Genomic DNA, 19,250 nt, shown 5'->3' on the forward strand with positions numbered 1-19,250 from the left:
ATGTGAAATTTGAAGCAATCAGCAAATTAATTATAATTAATTTTGTTTTTTCTTCTTCGAAAAATCATTAAAAGATTATAAATTTACCAAAGTAATTTTTAATTGATGCAACTCATGAACAATCAAACAAAAGAAAATAGTTTATCATTACCAAAGAAAAGAGGCAATATCTTTATTATCACAAGCTAACTTACAAGTAGTAGTAGTACTATTTATTATTTTTATTATTTATTATTGCTACATTACATAGTAGAAGCTCTGCTTGTACAAGAAAAGAAAAAAAAAAAAAGAAGGAAAAGATAATAAAAAGCATAAACAGCCCTAATCATAAGATTAAAAGGCCATTTTCTTATTCTCTACAAACTACAAAAGTACCTCAAAACGGTAAAATGCCTATGCATACTAATAATGTAATTATACATTATGTAGTAATGCACTATTTAATTGGATTAGTTTAGGCAGTAGCCCTCCTCTCGTACCGGTCCTCGCGGCGAGAGGAAGTGGATGAGGTCAAGAGGACGGTTTCCTCTCGGTTGTACTTGAGGTTCCTGGCTTGGTCTCTCGAGATTTGGAAAGCATTGGCTAGGACTGCCTCGGGAAGAGCTCTGATGACCGAGGTGCGTCCGGCCAAGGGGCTAACCCATGCGTTGTCGTTGGTCTTGAATGACACCCACTCGAACCCGTCGCTGCTTGCCTGTTTCACCACGGCGTGGTTCTGTGGCACTGTCACGATCTGGCCTTGTCTCACTTCTCCGTCGAAGCACTTTTGTCCCATGTGGTTGACCACCTGGACTCTAGCGCGTCCCCTCAGGACGTACATCACGCTGTGAGCGTTCACGTTCCAGTGTGGGGTGTAGATAGCATTCTGCACCGTAATTTAATATCAAATCTCACTTATTATATTAATTAAAATCGCTAACTAATTATAAGATGTCAGTTTAAAGCTTACCTTGTAGAGAACGCCTCTCTCAGCGCTGAGCTGGAGGAAGCGAAGGATGGGGAGGTTATAGCTGTTGACGGTGGAGATGCGGCCGGCTTGAGGGGTGAAGACATCGGCGCGTGAAGGATCGCCGATGTTCTCCCTAAGCCTCATGGAGCAGAAGGTCTCTTCCAAACCGTTAGCTTCATACCGTCCGCCACGGCTCATTCTCCTTCGCTCTTGCTCGATCTCCCTCTGCCTCTCGTCCTCGTACCTCTCCTCGCGCTGGTGCTCCTGGCTAGACCTCAAGGGGCTGACCAAATCCAAAGTTCCCTTGACTCTGATGATGCTGTTCCTGTCGTCGTTCTGACCCTGAAGCCTCTTAACGGTCTCGGAGTCAACATTGAATGCCTCTTCAAGATATCTGCTGTTAAACCCCTTGAAGATGTTCCTGTAGTTCTCCGATGAGTGTCGTCCTTCGCTCCTTTCTCGGATTCTCTCATCAAAGCGAGCACCCCGTCCTCCTTCTCTCCTTAGCTGCTCAAACTCGTCTTCGGGGTTTCCAGCCAAGTAGAATCTCTACACAAGTGTTGTTGTAAATTAGCTAACATAACATAACATAACTGTTGTTGTTAAATGAATTGAATTAGTAGATAAAGACATACTCTGGGATTGTCATCGAGTTGGTTGTTGACATTGCTGGTGTCAAGAAGAGAAACAAAGACAAGCTGTTGATCACCATTGTTGTAACTCCAGTAAGCAACACCAGCTGGGATAGCAACAATGTCACCTTCTCTGACGTGTCGAAGCTTTTGGTGTCGGTCTGGTTGAGAGCCTTGGCTCTGTCCTTGTCCTTGTCCTCTTTGGGACTCTTCAAAAGTCTCAGGACAACCAGGGAAAGTCACTCCCAAAATACCTCTACCTGAAATAATACAAAGTGAAAAACAGAGCCAAAAACAGAGTAAGTAAATATATTTATATGTATTAAAGATTGGACCTTTAACAATGTAGACGAGCTGAGGAGTGTTGGTGTAAGAAGGCAAGTGAAGCCCATTTTGTTCAATGGTATAACGAACAACTGCCACACCAGCACATTGGAACTGGTTGTGGTTGGGGTTCCATGACTCGATGAGTCCGGCTTCGGCTTCGACTCGGGTATCGGGCTCTCGGGCCTCGATTCTGTCTATTTGGCATTGGTTTTGTTGGCGATACGACTCATCTTGAGAGCGTGAGCGTGAGCGAGAAATGGCTGAGGTGCCTTGCAACAGAAGAAAGAAGCAAAAGGAAAGAGAGAGCAAAGCCTTAGTATTAGCCATTATTGCTTATGTTACTCTGTTTTGAGGTGAATTGGAGAATGGATTGTGTTTGGTATTTAAAGAGAAGTTATGCGGAGACACGTAAGTTGTGTTATGTTATTATTGAGTTGTGTTTTTGGAGTTAAGGAATCTTTGGACACTCTTCAGTTTTGCATGGCTATCACAACTCATTTTTGTTACACCTCATTTTTAAGTAAAAGGGCATGTGTCCATTTCTCTATCTCTGTTTTCAGAGAATAGCTACAAAAATTTGCTACTTCATCTTTAATTTTGTAACCTTTTTATATGTTCTGTTTGTTGTGTATTGAGGTTCAATGAACTTGTATGGTAGTGTGTTTTGATGCATGAAAATTATGAAATCGAGATATATGTGATGTTGTAGCCATTGTTGTATACGTAGTGGTCTAATTCAATCCAAGAGAGTTAACCCAAAGTACAATAGTGTAAATAATATGAGATATTTTCAACACTATATTATTATTGTAAATAATTATAGTCTTAGGTATTTATATTAAGTTTACATTATGTGCAACTTGTTAGTAATTGTGTAATTACTAAAGTAATAATTACATATAAGTGTAATTAAATTTTATTTTAAAATAAAATGTGTGTTTGAACTTCTTATAATAATTACATATTAATTTTTATTTTCATCATAAGAAAAAGAGTTAATAATTACAGTAACATTAATTATCTTAAATAGTAATATTATGTAACTACACATGATCTTATCGTGTAATTATCTAGTTGAACAAACACAGCAAACTTCATAATTACATCAAATTACACTTCCAAACGTGCCCTAATAAAATTTGTGGTAAAGGAATCTTTGGAAGATGTTCAGTTTTGCATGGTTGATACACTTCAATATTTTTGTTACAACTCATTTTGAGTGAAGGGGTATGTGTCTCTCTGTTTCTGAGAATAGGTACAAAAACTTGCTACTTCATATGTATGGATCAATCGATCTGTCTGGATTTTGTTCTTCTACTCTTGTTTATTAATTTATTCGTTTTGTTGTGTATTGATCATGATTCATGATGTTCAATCCAAGTGTCTTCATGCATGGATATTATCAAATTTGTAGAGAGAGTGTAGAATATGCCCAATTGGGATTCTACATATTATCATATTGATCAGAATGCAATGTATTGTGTGGAGTTAATGTTTGTGACTCATATATACATTAAGTTCTTGGATTTTATATTTATATCGACATTAAAGATAAATTAAACATTATTCCACTTTCATAACTCTCATAAATTTTCATATGAACTCAGTGATAAGAGTATAATAATTTAATGCCAATTTTTTTTACAATTCTTTATTGTATTAATTAAGGACAATGATTGAGACACTTTTAAATTACACAGATGTTGAGTAATTAATCCTAACTACACTATTAAAAGTAATGTGATCCTTACTTAATAATATAAAAAGCATTGCTATTAGGTACCAGTGGTGCCTAACATCTTCTTGACATGTCGCGTTGCGATTGACGAGCGATACTCCCTAAAAGTTATTATATTAAATTATATGAGACCTGATACTTAGTTGGACCAATAGCGATATTGACACATAAGAGGGTGTTAGACACTACTGGTGCCCTTTAGCATTTCTCTAATAAAAATGACTAATATTTATATACATTATTATGTGTAATAAATATGTACAATTTGAGTGTATATCTATCGTACAAGTAAAAAAATAATTTGTCATTTCTACCTCATGTATTGGGACCCCCTAAGGTTTTTGGCTGACTCTGTCATTGTTTATTAGAGTGTTGTTATTAGATACCAATAATGTTTAGTACTATGACAAGGTGGTGCTTTTCGAAAAATTAGATCAAGTGAGACCCTGTGGTAAGTAATTGTGTCCAAGAATTCAAAAGAAAGAAAAAAAGGAAAAAAAATTAAAGAAAACTAATCACAAAAAAAGAAACTAAATCAATGGAGAATAATAAAATTTAGCTCGAGAATGATCTTTATTAATTGTAATGATTATCTTTACACAACAGAAAGTATCTTTGAATTACAAAAAAATTCTCATAGCGAGTGAAATTCTTTCTTGAGTGATGCTCTCATTACAATCGTCCACACACACTAATCTTGGACAATGGCTCTCAAATTCTTTCTCTATTTTTCTGAAATGAACTCATGATTTGAGTGAGTTGGGGAGGAGCTATTTATAGACAAGCTCGATCATAGGCTAAAGTAAGTTAGGTCTGTACCTAAGGCCACTCAAACCGAGGGTCCAAAATTTTTATACATGCCTAAAGCCACCTCATTACCGAAAGCTATTTCCTAGGCCTATGAAATAACAGGACCAACCATGTCTATAGATGAGAGAGGCCTAAGTTGAGTTGCAAAGGGTACCCATCGAAATAACTAATATAGAGCTAACATAGATTATGGTTAAGTGAGTTTAATTCAAACAATTAAAGTAATATGAGCCACCAATAATAGTATACTAAATTTAATATAAAAAGTGAAAAATCTTTCATTCGGTAGAGTAGACCCTAGCTGAAAGATATAATAAGGACTTGAATAACTTTTAAACTCCATAATAAAATTATTTTGAATACTTAAGGAGAATAAATATACACCTAATTGTTTCATTTGTTACATTAGTAAAGATAGAAGAGGCATTAATTTATACCTTAAATTATAAATTTTATGAATTTTTATAATTTATGTGTGAAACTATGATTTTTTTTTTCCATAAGAGTTATTTAATGAGAAAAATTGAAGAAAAAATTAAAAAATAAAACTAACCAGTTACCATAAGAAGGTAACGAGTTACCTTATATTGTTTTACTCATATTTTTTTAATTTTATTTCTAAAATTTCTCCATAAAAAAACCTTTTTAATAAAAAACAATAATTTTCCAAACTCATATCTTAAAACTCATATGAAAATTCTCCTTTATTATATGTACTTGATTTAAAAGTTACAACCCTTACACACAAGAGGTTTGTTATTTAAGTACTTTATTATATAAGCTAAATAAACTCAAAATTCAAAACTCTTAAACATAAAAGCCATTTTATAAAAGGCCTACTTTTATTATTTATTACTCGATAGTGGCTAATTACTTTTAACAAAAAAAAGTACCCTAATTAAACCAAAACACCACGTGTGGCGAGCTGTACTATTAAGCACATTAGGTAATATTATACATGATAATATATAACATTACATGTTGTTGTTAATTAATGTACTTAAACAACAGGCCTAATCCCCTGGTGGGAGGTGGTGAAAAGAGTAGCCTCTTCTCTGTTGTACTTGAGTCTCCTAGCTTGTTCTCTCGAGATTTGGTACGAGTTGGCGATTACATCCTCGGGCATAGCTCTCATGAAGGATACTTTTCCCGCCAATTGGTTTACTTTCGCCCTGTCGTTTGTCTTAAATGATATCCATTCGAATCCTTCGTTCTCTGCCATTTTGACAATGGCAAAGTTCTGAGGTACCGTCAAGGCCTGGCCTTGACGGAGCTCACCTTCAAACACTGATTGTCCGTTGTTGTCCACAACCTGACACCTGCAACGTCCTCTTATCGCGTAGATTATGCTATGAGCGTTGATGTTGTAGTGTGGTGCGTACATTGCGTTCTGCAAATTAATTACAAAATTATAATTATCCTTTATTTAAAAAACATGTAATATTTTTAAAAATTATTAGAAAAATGTATGAAATATTTTTTTTTTTACTTTTGGACTGAGTGGGCCCTAGAAGCGAGCCTAGCCTGTTTTAATACAAACTCGACCCTGCTTAAAAAGTAGTGCCAAATAACAATGTTGATTTGTACTTACTTTGTAAAGGAAGCCTCTCTCGGCGCTGAGTCGAAGGAAGCTAAGGATGGGGAGGTTGTAGCTATTAACGGTGGTGAGGCGACCGGCCTGAGGACTGAAGACATCGGCACGAGCAGGGTCACCCATGTTCTCCCTAAGCCTCATTGTGCAAATATTCTCTTCCAAACCATTATAATCACGTCCTGAGAGGCGAGCGTGCTCCCTCTCAGTCTGTTGCAACTCTTGTCGGCGCATTTCCTGCTCTTGCTCTTGGCGAGACCTCTGTGGTTTCACTAAGTCAAGCTTGCCTTCTACTCTGATGATGGAACCCCTGAAATCGTCTTGGCTTTGAATCTTCCTAGCGGTCTCAGAATCCACATTGAAAGCTTCCTGAATCAAATTGACACTGAATCCCCTGAAAACGTTGTTGGGCAATCCTTCTTGCTGCTTCTCTTCCTCAATTCGTTCTTGGCTTTCCTCGCTGTATCGTCGTCCTTGTTGAGTTCTTCTGCTCTGAGGGAAATCCTCATGTGGATTACCAGCAATGTAGAATCTCTACAAAAATAAAAATTAATTAATTAGATATATATATATTTTCTCAGTTAATTAGATTTTGATTAATTAATTAATTAATTACTCTTGGAGTGAGATCGAGTTGGTTGTTGTGGTTGCTGACGTCAATGAGGTTGACTGTGACGAGGGGTTGGTCACCGTCGTTGTTACACCAGTAAGCCATGCCAGCTGGAATTGCGATGATATCTCCTTCTTTGATGTGACGTGTCTTCTGGTGACGATCTCTCTGGCTTGATCGACCACCACCAACTGATACTTGTGCCTCTTCAAATGTCTCTGCACAACCTGGGAACAACGTTCCTAGAACTCCTCGTCCTAAACATATAAATAAATACATGTTAATAATAAAATTTGAGTATTGATATGTAATTAAGTAGTTTTTTTGTATTATTTATTTGGAATATTTGAGGCGAATTTATTTTTAATATTTATAATTTTTAAATTTACTTTATCTATCTTAAAATTTTATAGTAGTGGTATTTTTTTTTTACGATCAATATGTGACGACATACTATTAAATTACGTATTAATTAAGTTAAAAATATATGTTGCTACGTGTTTCTAAGCTGTTACTTAACAACTAAAAAATATACGATTTAATAAAATCGTAAAATAGAATACTTTTTTTTTTAAGTAGAATCACATGTATAATAATTATAAATATTACAAATTAAAATATGTGAAATATGTCAATTTTTTGATAGGATTGCTCATTAAAAATCTAATTTATATTTAATATATATGTATACATATTATTTTGATTTATATATACCTCGGATGACGTGGATGAGTTGTGGGCCATTAGTGTAAGAAGGCAAGTGAAGGCCATTAGGCTGAATGGTGAGACGGAGTAGAGCCACGCCAGCGCATTGGAACTGCTCGTGGTTAGGGTTCCATGACTCAATCATGCCTCCTTCACACTCAACTCGGTGATCCGGCTCACGGGCTTCAAGCCTGTTGAGCTGGCACTCGTTTTGGTCTCCGTACACAGCTGTTCGGCTTCTAGCCGAACAGCCATGAAACAAGATGAGGAAACAAACCGAGAGAGAGAGCAAAAGAGGTGTAGAAGCCATCTTAGCTTATACTATATTAGTTTATTAGTTTGTGGTGGTTTTGATGAGTGAAATGGGTGTTTGGTTTTATAGGTGAAGAGAAAGAAGAGTTGGGAAGACACGTATGGAGTTTTGGGGTAAGGAATCTATAGACACTCTTCACTTTGCATGCATATTAAACTCCTATGTTCTTACACATATATCATCATTTGTTTTTAGTGAAAGAACTATCTATATAGGTGTCCATGCGTTTTCTAATCCTATCGTCCTTTGTGTTTGTTTTGATATTTTATTACAACTTTTGATGGGTGGGAATTATTGGGTTTCAATGTAGGTTTGTTGTATAGCCTTAAATATATGAAGTTTAAGTGTAAATCATTATAGGATATAAGGAGAAGAATCATTTGTATTGATTTTTGTTAAAACTTTCTATATTTAAAAACATGTTTTATGCATAAGTATTGATATTGCCTAGTATTATTTATAAGTGGGGTTAGCGATATTTTCAAAAAATTATTATTTTAAGTTATATTAGACTCCTTTCAAAAAAAAAAAAAATGTTATATTAAACTCAATACTTAATTACGCAAATAATAATATAATATTGAGAAGGTTGTTAAGTTCTATTAATGGTACATTTTAACATTTCTACTTATGCATAGTGTAATACATTACATGTGATTAAATTTAATTAGAGTATTGTTATTGAGCATTTTAAAATGCCTTATATTGATTTGTCGCGTTGTGAGTAGTTAGTAATTTTTAATATTATTTAATAAATAAAAATATGTAAAACATGATATTAAATTGCACTAATAACCGAATATCATCCTTACTTAGCACCTTAAGGTATAACTTAACATTATTCTCTTAAATTTAATGTAGAAGTTCTTATATAAGTGTTGTATTATGTACTGTGGTGATCATATATATATATATACCTAAAAGTGTTTGTGTGAACGTGGGACATATATACTTGGTCTTGGATGAGTAGCAATGATCATGATTTTATATATATAGTAAAGCAATGACAAGATAAGAAAGACAATTCATCAACTCAGAATTGAGAAAAGTTTATTAGTTGTACTTGTAACTAGGAAAATTCGAGTATTATTAATTAAGAGAGAATTTGATAGTTGGGTTTGGAAAATATATTGGAAAGCACAATTACTCTAAAAGTGCTAATTGAAGAGATCGATCCAATATTATTTCAAGAAAGCTCGATTGATATTGCTTTGTATTTTCTTTTAAAACAACCTCGAGTTTATTGATTAAGAAAAATAAATGAAAATTACAGGAGTTATCCCTTCTCTTAACACAAAATAGTTGGTTGATTAACAACTCTAATACATTTAGCTACACCATCCACAAAAAAGTTAAAACTACGATTAATATAAAAAAACTTACAAACAAAAAATTTCTTAATTAAATTAACTACTGAAAAAAAAAAATTAAAAACCTTCCAATTTGGAGAGTACGTTCTCAGACAAAGCTTGGACTTTTATCTTCAAATCTGAAAGAATATATATGGATGCTCCTCTATCTTTTTTTTTTGCCCAAGTAAGAGCCATGAAAATTGCCCTCAGTTGTTCAGCTTCCAAAACAGATGTTGCACTAATCTTTTGGGATTGGCTAATTAGCAATATTTTCTCCCGAACTTTGACATATACCAAATCATGCCTCCTGAACTTTTTTGTCCGTTAAAAATTCTCCCTGAACTATTGAGATTGTTAGATTTAAGGACTTTTGTGTAATTTCATTTAATTTTACTATTTCATTGATTGTTTATGTACTAGACTATGCTCCCCAAACTTTGATATCTACCAAATTATACTCCTCAAACTTTAATATGTACTAAATCATGTCCCCTGAACTTTCATCCATGTTAGAATTTTTTTACTAAAATTAGACAAAAGTTCTTAAATCTAGCAATCTTAATAGTTCAGGGGGAATTTTTAACGGCCAAAAAAGTTTAGGGGACATGATTTAGTACATGCCAAAGTTCGAGGGGAAAAATTACTAATTAGCCTTTGGGATTTGAAGGCCTACCAACCAGTATCCCTATCAATCCCAATATTGCCTTTGTACTTGTTTAGTTGTTTTAATAAGAAAAGAGATGTTCCTAAATCCTTAACTATTAGAGGTTATCTTTTTCTTTGGTTAGACCCATCCACCCTCCTTGAGTTTAGGTGTTGTTTGGTTGGGATTTGTGATTTTGCTATTGCGATTAGGTTATTGTGTTTTTGCTACTTCAATTAGTTTTGTCTTTGTGAGATAGTTTTGAATGTCATAGTCTTGTCTCTGTATAATTTTATTTTGCCTTTTTCTTCTTTGGTGGCTCACCATCATATTACTGTTAGCAGTTGAGAATAACAAGTTATCTACGATTGCAGGGATTATTTTTGGTGCACTTACATACCTTATAATAGTTGAGTATTCAAGCTACGAGATTGAATGAACTTTTTACAACAATTAAATGAATATAAGTGTTTTGTAATATTATAATCTTTTTTATCTCATTTTATTTTAATTAATTATTTTGTCTGATATGGAAATCAGACTGCCAATTAACCAATTTGTTTTTTTTTTTATTCTAATAGCAATTCTTAAAAGCAAATGTATGATTCAAATTATTTAAACTTGTTTGATGCTTAGTTCACTAATATTGTTTGATAATTAATTTTGCTGAATTGTGTTGTTAATTAGTTATAACTCAAATACTCCATATTGCATATATGGTTGTTGTACTAGGAAATTTGTTCTTTATTTTTTTTAGAAAAGATGCTTGGAATACTCTAACAACTGCCTAAAGCAAGTTAAAGTGAAAATTAATTAAGTAAAACACGTGCACAAATGAAACCCCAACAAACACAACTAGACAAAGACAAATCTAAATTGAGTGTGTTGTTGTATACTCTAAATATTGGATCATGTTGCATGTTGTGCCACATGCCATGCAATAATAATTAATACACTCTAGCCACCTTTTACTCTTTCCCAAAATAAGGTAGTTTGAGAAATGATGAAGGAACCAACATATATATAATAATGATAAGAGAAATATTAAAAAGATTCTACTAGAATTTAACATTTTCTACAGTGTCATATTACTGTTAGTTTAATTTAATATCGAGTTTTTATAATTTAACATAATAATTTTTAAAAAATATTATTAATTAATTTTAAAACACTACTTATAAAAAATATTGAGCAGAAATGCTAAGTAGGATGTCAAATATGACTAGATGCATTATAACAATATTCTAATGATATAAAGCATTGTTATAAGATATTTGCTAATGATTATTGATATGCTATAAAAATTATTGTATTAAGCTATAAAAGACTTGATATTTAATTGCATTAATAATAATATAATACTTGATAAATTTATAGTACAATTTCTATCGGGATATTTTGTTCGACCCTACTTGTTTCAACATCTAAGGAAATTTTTTAGTCTATTTTTTATTTATAATCGTGTTCGTTATAGTTATTTATGATTACTTGTAAATTTTTAAAAAATTTGAGCAGTTTATAATACTAAAAATAAAGTTTAAATATTTTTTTACACGCACGATTATTTATTACGCGTAGTAAATAAATTGTTTAAACTTTATTTTTGAAATTTTCTAAAAATTTACAAATATTTTCAAATAATTACAACTTATATGATCATGAAAAAAAAATAGAATAAAATACTTTTCTAAATATTGTAGAAAATCTACCAGAACACTCAAGTAAAAAAATTCCTATGACACTTTTTAATTAGCTAATAAATTTTACAAGTTTTGTAATTTTACATTAAAACATAATAATACTAAATTTTAATATGAAATTACTTTTTATACTCAATATAACACTATTTTTATATCTTTCTCATTTTTTATATAAAAGTATTGCTATTAGGCACTAGTGGTGCTTAGTACTTTCTCGACATGTCGCGTTGCGATTGGCTAGCAATACTCTCTAAAAGCTATTATATTAAATTATGTAAGATCAGATACTTAATTAAAGAGCATTGCTATTAGGCACCAGTGGTGCCTAGCACCTTCTTGACATGTCGCGTAGCCATTGGCTAGCGATACTCCCTAAAAGTTATTATATTAAATTATATGAGACCCGATATTTAGTTGGACCAATAGCGATAACATTTTTCTTAATTAAACCAATAACGATATTGACACATAGGAGGGTGCTAGGGCGCCCTCTTTTCTCTTTTATATAATCATATATCACGTGTGATAGTCTTAATACAAAAAGTGAAAGGGCAATTTCGTCCATATAAAATTACAACAGCATCGTAAATTGTACCAACTTCCAATGAGAACAAGTTGAAAAAGAAAGAAATCTCAGTTATTAAACAAACAATAAAATAAAACCCCATTTTCAATTTCAAATCTGAAACGGTCACACAACCACATTTATCATCAACAACACTATATATACAACTCAGCTCCATACTATTATTCTCTGATCCAAACATGGCCCAACAACCCTATCAAAGTATCAGTCTTCTTCTTCTCTTCTCCATTTTCCTCCAATCTTCTGTTTCAGCCATCAGACCAGGCTTCCTCTACACCAGAACCACTCCAAGATGCACTCCCAAGTAAGTTTTCTTTTGTTTTTTCATTTTTTCTTTGGGGTGAGTCAACTCGGCCGAGTGATGAGCTGACTCGGTCATTTCAGGTATTGGGGTAGTAGGAGAGAGGCCTGGCCCAAGATGGTGCCCCAAACATCCACGGTGTCTAAGGTATTTGGCTCAAGAGCTCGTGAACGGTTCAGATCTGATCTGACTTTAATTGAAGCAACGGTCAGGAATGACCGTGGTGATTCTTACCGTGGGCTGCTGAAGCAGGCGACCGCTGCTCTACTCAATTCTTACTCAAGGAAAGGGTTTCCGTACACTTCTTGGGCCGTGAAGACTCTTCTTATTAAAGCTTTGGTTTCTGATGATGCTGCGGCCCTTCAGGCCCAACATTTTTATATTGCTAATGAAGCTTGCAATTAATGGGCCTAATCTCTGGCCCAATAGAAATATATATATGACTTATTATTAGTCTTACTCTGTAGTTTCGTACATATCGTGCGTTTGTTTAAATTTTTAATGATGATCTTTTGTGAAATTCTTTGTTTGTTTCATGAGAATTTCAATATATTATTAGAATTTCAGTCTACGTTAATTTTGTTCATGCTAATTTCTTTTTTCTTGAAATTACTCAAATCATAAATGAATAATATACTAAAATAATTTGTGTTGACATTTCATATAGTAATAAAGGAAGAAATATATCATAATTATTTGGTAATGGAAACTTTACAAAATCATATGAAAAAAAAAATTATGGGATATGTTTAACTTTTTATTATTTTCTTATATGTAGTTTATCATACACTAATGAGAATGTAAAATCAAATCTATGTTTAGGATCTTATTTTTTAAGTTAGTATTTAGAGTAACCTAAAACTCTTTAACACTTAAATTTAAGATTCCTTTAATATTAAATCTTATCATCTAATGCCCACCAAATACCCCTTAAAATCTAAGTTTTTTTTTAAGTCTCATGTCTAATTACAAATTGACTGAGTTGTACATGAACAATCATTTTTCAAAAGCTAATTAGGATTTTTGTCAACCGAATTTCGACACATGTACCAAAATCAAATCATACTTTTCAAATTTTTCATAACGTTAAAAATTTAGAAAGTTCTATTTGCACACTACGAAATAATAAGTACATGTACATCCTAATATTTACAAAAATTAAACTTAAAATAATTTTTAAAAATAACTCTTAATGATTTTTTTAAAAAAAAATTTCCACATTATTTTGTGCTAATTTTAATACTTATTTTTCACAATTTTTTTAAATCATCTATAACTTTTTTTTTTCTAATAAAATTTTATATAATTTTTTATTATAATATTTAAAATATAATTTATTTTTTTTATATATATTTTTTTTAAGAATATAAATTGAAAGAAAAAAAAACAAAAAAAAGTTAATATATTTTATGTAAAGTAAAAATTATTGAAATGTGGTGACTTATAAATTTTAGGGGTACAAATAAAATTCTCCCAAAAAAATTTCTCGAGCTATTAAAATTATTTTTGTATAGCTTGAACTATTAAGATTTTTAAATTCAAAGAATTTTGTCTAACTTTATTATATTTTACTAACATGAAGAACTTAGGATTGTTCTTGTATCAAATCACACCCACAACTTTGATATAAAAGATATTTCTAAGATTCATGGTGGTGGCATCAAAATGTGGTATATGGGCTCAAATGTCTTAATTAGAGAGAAATTTTAATGGTATACTAACTTTTGTTATTTTTTTACAAAAATACTGTCAGATGGTATTTTTTACTTTTTTATTATGTTTTTTTATAAGTTTCATACTACAGTATACTGTGTTAAGTTTTCACGGGTGTTCTACTGGTATTTTTTAGTTGTTCTACTGTTGTTTTGAGTTGTTCTGTTCTGTGTTCTACTAGTGTTTTATAAAAACACAGTATTTTTGAAAACTTTTCCGTGTGATAGTATTTTTGTAAAAAGTAATCCAAATTTTAGTATTTTTGTAAGTTTCCCTAATTAAACTTTACATTGGGCCTAGGAGATAGTTGGGCTAAGTTATGGGATATGGCCCAAAAGAAAAATATCAAAAAAGAAGGAAAGCATAAACCCTAGGTTCTGTTTGGTTACAGGGTGTACACTGTACCCCTCTTCTTCTTCTTCTTCTTCTTTCCCATTTCTCACGAAATTAGCATCAAAATTTCAACTTTACCCCATAATTATTTCCTGTAACATCAAAATTTTACTCAATTTTTCTTTCATGGCGGCCAGGAAGCTAGTTCGAGATTTTCTCCTTTCCAGACAACGTCTTTTCATTCCACCACAGGTTTCCATGTTTATCCGAATAATTTATAGTTATGATTATTATGTTTATTGCTGAATGTTTAAATTATGGATTTGTTGATTGGTATAGGCTTCGACTACGAGATTACGGTTGCCTTTGGCTAATGGATATTCGGGAAATCGTCAGTTCAGCGTGTTCAATGAATTTTCTAAGAAAATTAAAGGCGAAGTCAACAAGTATTTGAAGCTTTCTCTCTCTATTTCTTATATGTTTGATTCAGTTAAGCTTAGAATGATTGAATTTTTGAGGTATCTTATGTAAAAGCTTAGAATAGCTCAAATGTGAGTGAGGGCTTTTGAGGTTATCTTATTGCTTAAATGAAAGGTTTAATGATAGGACTAATTAGAGCTTAAGAAATTATTACCTTAAGTACAGGATGATGAACCCCTGGCAAATTTTGAAAAATTATAGTGAGTTTTGCTCATTTTGTTTTAAGTAATTAAATTTATCACTAGATTAAATATGGGGTTCAGTATAATGTTTGCTCTATGGGCAAGTTTTCTCCATTCAAAGGAAAGAAATTTAAATTTACAGTTCAGTGTGTTCAATGAATCTTCTAAGCAAGTTGAAGGTGAAGTCAACAAGTACTTGTTTTGTTTTATCTCTATTTCACATATGTTTGATTAGTTTAGCTAAGAAAGAATGATTGAATTTTAGATGTCTTATGTATGTATGTTAAAATGTAAGCTTAGAATAGCTCATTTTTCTTAAAAGTAAAGAAGATTATTACTAGATATATTATGGGGTTTGGTATAATGATTGCTGTATGTACAAGTTTTCCCCATTTAAAAGCAAAGAATTTTAGTTTTCAGTTCTTTTGACTGCCCCTTGTTTGCAGGAACTCAGATTTTCAAAAGTCAGTTAAGGATCTGAAGGAGAAGGCAGAAGAGCTAAAAGGGGTTAAAGAAGAGCTAAAAGTTAGGTAATTTTTAACTGTGGTCATTTTTTAGATTTTGTTGATTTTTCAAATTTTTAGTTTAGTTTTTATTAGGCTGAGACATACCCTTGTATGTCAAGGCTGGGTGGACACTTCAATGGAGGACCTGAGAGGCTAAAATGGCGAATGCAGAACAAAGCAAACGACGGAGCAGCTGTACAAGCAGGTGGATGGTGTGTGGACCAACGCTGAAGCAACAGCAAAGAAGGTCAGTTCAAATTCATATAATAATCCTATTTTTCATAAATTTACTTGTTAATGCAATGACATTGTGTATGCTTTTGATTTAGTGTCGGTGTCTTTTGGCTGCACACACTCTATTTTATTATTTAGTTCTTACTAGTTACTACATGTATGCCACTATAGATAATTTGTTTAGGATATGGTAGTTTCAATGTTAGGCATGATTACCGATGTTTGTGTCAGGTCAAGTGAGTGGCCATACTTTGCCCCTTGAGTTCTGAGATTCAATTCCTTGGGAACCTACCTAGCAATTTACTTGATTTTGCTTAAGCTTGAGAAAAAATAAAATTATGTTATATGTGCACACTCGCACAAACACAATGTATATTTATGTAATTGCATATTATTCAATTAGTCATGTTATTTTTATAGGTCTCCGCAAACGTGAAAGAGAAGATTTCAGCTGCCACAGAGGAGGTATGTTTGGTTTAGGATTAACATTTGACACCTTTAGCTTTTTTACTTGTAGATATTTTCAATTCGGAAATACTTCAATTGTCTTTCTTCTTTCATCAATCAGGTTAAAGGAACTTTAGGGATTGGGAAGCAAGAGTCTTCTTCAACTTCAGACCAACAGTCTTCTGCCGGAACTTCATCGAACAGTGGTGCTGATACAAAAGACGAAGAAAAAGTCTCTGATGGCGAACAAACAAACAAACAATCTGGGCCTAATAATACAGAAGAAACATTATTTGGAAAATTTAAATCTAGAATTTCTTCATCGACTCCTTCTTCGGCCTTTCAAAAAATTAAGGAAGCAAAGTTTGTAGACATGGCGAAAAAGGGATATGACATTGTAAAGGATGAGTTGAGCAGCAGTCCAAAAAATAGGAAGCGTCTTCAGCATGAGCCTTCTTCTTCACCTCAAGGTGGGAGAAGTACAAGAACTGACGTAACTGTTGTGCCCACAAAGCAGTCCCCTTGGAGTAAGAAGTGGGAGACTTTCAAAAATAAGGTTAAATTTTTAGATCAACAATCAACATTACATTAAGCCTAAAAAGAGACTCATAAATTACTATGTATTGATTTTGTCTGCTATATTTAGGTTCAACGTCATCCTATGTTCAAGCGTATTGGTGTGGTTGCTGATCCTGTCGTGACAAAGAGTCAGGAGGTATGTTGTGATCCTTTAATATTTCATTATATCCGTCTCCTATTATTTACAAGCTTGCTTGAGTGAATGAAGTCCACTTTTTGACTGAAGTTGATTTATTTTGCTTCCCTCGATATCATACCTGTGCACATATTTAGAAATAGTGCGAGCAAGGCCTATTGTAGTAGGTTTATGTTTTTCACTTTCTATGTCACTTTTTACTTATAGCCATGACTATCAATCCAACATCTTAATTTTCATGCTCTGAAGTTTTCTTACAGTATTTGGTCTGCTGATTAACATTTAGACCTTAATTAAAATCATGTATTGTATTTTTGAAGCTATCAAAATTCATGTACTTTGCTTTTGTGGAAAATGAGTAAAGCATATTTGGATTTCCTTTGACCGTTCTCCAATAAAACTGGATTTAGGAGGCGTTTCTAAATATGATTCTGCTATCCTATTTATTTTCCCCCGTCCTGACTATCATTGGTACAGCTTCTATTTAGTATAAATACTAAGCATGTAGAAAAAACACTTTGATGATGTAATAATCTTCAGCCACTTGAGTGTTGCTAGTCTTGTGCTTTAATGCCCCTCTTTATTGGAATGGACAGATGGCAGAGGACATGCGAGAAAGATGGGAAACAAGTGATAACCCAATTGTTCATAAAATTCAAGAGTAATCTGCTCAAACTTGCATTCTTTTGCCTATAAATTTCATTTGCACTTTACACCAAAGCAATATTCTGTTTAGTTCCTTATTTATTGTATTCTCTTCTACAGCATCAATGAAACTATCTTCCAGGAAACGGATGCGGCTGCTACAATTAAGGAGATTCGCAGTCGAGATCCGTATGATCATATTCCCTTTGGTGTTTGCATTAAAGTTCATTATGTATTTGAGTCTTTTCACATTACTTTTGTTTAATTCCACACAACATTTTCAATACATTAGGTCATTCTCAATGCCAGAGTTTGTGGCCGAAGTTCAGGAAGCTGTTAAACCGGTGTTGCATGCTTATATTAAGGTGGAGTTTTAAACTTACATTACCTTTGTTTCATTTTATTCTCCTGGCACTTGAATATTATTTTATCATTTTGGACTGTGTGACGAGGTTATTATTTGAATTCCTTATTTGATGGATATAAGATTTCTTATATTATAGGGTGACATTGAAACTTTGAAGAAGTACTGTACCAAAGAAGTCATTGAGCGGTGTATAGCAGAGCATGGTGCTTACAAAAGTCATGGCATATTTTTCGATAACAAGGTAAAAGTGTTCACCTTCTGAAAGTTTCTATTGATCTCTCTTTCATAATCATTATTTCATCAAATTTATGTGCATGTGTTGCTTTAGCTAGAAGGGATCCTTAATTAAATTGTACATGAGAGAATATTTTATGTCAACATTGAATCATGGACATGTATGAGTATTATTTTTCGGTGTTTCTAATATTTCGAATTCTTATTGTAGATTCTACATATATCTGATGTTGAAGTTAGAGAGACGAAAATGATGGGAGCCTCACCTATCATCATTGTAGCGGTATGCCTTTTTCCCTTCTTGGGTCATCCGGAAAATCTTACTTGGTTATATTTGAAACCAAAATTGACATTGTGTCCTTTTCAATTATATTGTCACAGTTCCAAACACAGCAAGTCTATTGTGTACGTGACCGAAATGGTGCAATCACTGAAGGCGGCCAGGTGAGTTCATCATATAGCTTATGTTGCTCGTCGTAGCTCTTTACATTGTGGGGTGTTCGAAAACTGAAATATTTTTGTGTGTGAAATTAGGATACAATCCATACGGTGTACTACGCATGGGCAATGCAACAGGTGGAGCCCGAAGAACTAGGAGAGGGCGCTATATACCCGATATGGAAGCTAAGAGAAGTACAACAGCTCGGAGTTCAAAGCCTCATCTAGTTCGGTTAAGTACATTTGTTTCGATCCAAAATAGATGTAGAATTGCATACATCTCTTTGTTTAATTTTCTCTTCTGTTATTATTGATTTCTCATTCGGTGTCAGCTCGTTAACTTCTCTGGGTTTTGTAAACACTGCCAGGGAAAACTTTGGTGAGATTCCTTTATTCATTTTACCAAATAAAGAAAAAATTAAAGTACTCTTTTTCTGTATAAATTAAATTACACTCTAATCTTTGGGGTATTTAAAAATATCTGTTAATTAAGTGATTAGTGTAAATCTATGTGTGTTTCTTACTTAGCATAATTTTCTTACATAAATGGCACTATGTATTGCTAATACCAACTTCCATGAAGAATAGGTATCACCATATATATTTGATATTTTGAGTGTTAATATTATTATTCTTTTTCTAAAAATAATAAAAAGAAAATAAGAGTTTGTGTCAATTATCATATGCTGTGTTTTTTAT

At 32.7% G+C, this 19,250-nt stretch overlaps 4 protein-coding genes across 4 annotated transcripts; 2 read left to right on the forward strand and 2 right to left on the reverse strand.

Moving 5' to 3' along the window:
- Positions 1-203: 203 nt before the first annotated feature.
- Positions 204-2,269, reverse strand: LOC115713899 (prunin 1 Pru du 6.0101). The gene is made up of 4 exons (XM_030642379.2): positions 1,917-2,269; positions 1,585-1,841; positions 950-1,498; positions 204-865 (listed from the first exon to the last, which is right to left on the reverse strand). Exons 1-4 carry the CDS (start codon positions 2,233-2,235, stop codon positions 455-457), a joined length of 1,536 nt encoding a protein of 511 aa, XP_030498239.1. The 5' UTR covers positions 2,236-2,269; the 3' UTR covers positions 204-454.
- A 2,996-nt stretch (positions 2,270-5,265) lies between these two features.
- Positions 5,266-7,711, reverse strand: LOC115715104 (prunin 1 Pru du 6.0101). Its single transcript, XM_030643909.2, has 4 exons — positions 7,372-7,711; positions 6,664-6,914; positions 6,048-6,581; positions 5,266-5,846 (listed from the first exon to the last, which is right to left on the reverse strand). The coding sequence occupies exons 1-4, from the start codon at positions 7,670-7,672 to the stop codon at positions 5,457-5,459; spliced, it is 1,476 nt and encodes a 491-aa protein (XP_030499769.2). The 5' UTR covers positions 7,673-7,711; the 3' UTR covers positions 5,266-5,456.
- Positions 7,712-11,920: 4,209 nt separating this feature from the next.
- On the forward strand, positions 11,921-12,777 carry LOC115714617 (uncharacterized). The gene is made up of 2 exons (XM_030643362.2): positions 11,921-12,260; positions 12,341-12,777. Exons 1-2 carry the CDS (start codon positions 12,136-12,138, stop codon positions 12,660-12,662), a joined length of 447 nt encoding a protein of 148 aa, XP_030499222.1. The 5' UTR covers positions 11,921-12,135; the 3' UTR covers positions 12,663-12,777.
- Positions 12,778-14,336: 1,559 nt separating this feature from the next.
- Positions 14,337-19,057, forward strand: LOC115714264 (mitochondrial import inner membrane translocase subunit TIM44-2). Its single transcript, XM_030642897.2, has 14 exons — positions 14,337-14,555; positions 14,643-14,749; positions 15,412-15,495; positions 15,643-15,718; positions 16,126-16,170; positions 16,274-16,708; positions 16,799-16,867; positions 17,464-17,528; positions 17,633-17,701; positions 17,805-17,877; positions 18,016-18,120; positions 18,325-18,396; positions 18,495-18,557; positions 18,648-19,057. Exons 1-14 carry the CDS (start codon positions 14,490-14,492, stop codon positions 18,777-18,779), a joined length of 1,461 nt encoding a protein of 486 aa, XP_030498757.1. The 5' UTR covers positions 14,337-14,489; the 3' UTR covers positions 18,780-19,057.
- The last annotated feature ends 193 nt before the right edge of the window (positions 19,058-19,250 follow it).

The sequence above is a fragment of the Cannabis sativa genome, chromosome 4, assembly GCF_029168945.1.
Source record: "Cannabis sativa cultivar Pink pepper isolate KNU-18-1 chromosome 4, ASM2916894v1, whole genome shotgun sequence".
NCBI classification, from domain to species: domain Eukaryota; kingdom Viridiplantae; phylum Streptophyta; class Magnoliopsida; order Rosales; family Cannabaceae; genus Cannabis; species Cannabis sativa.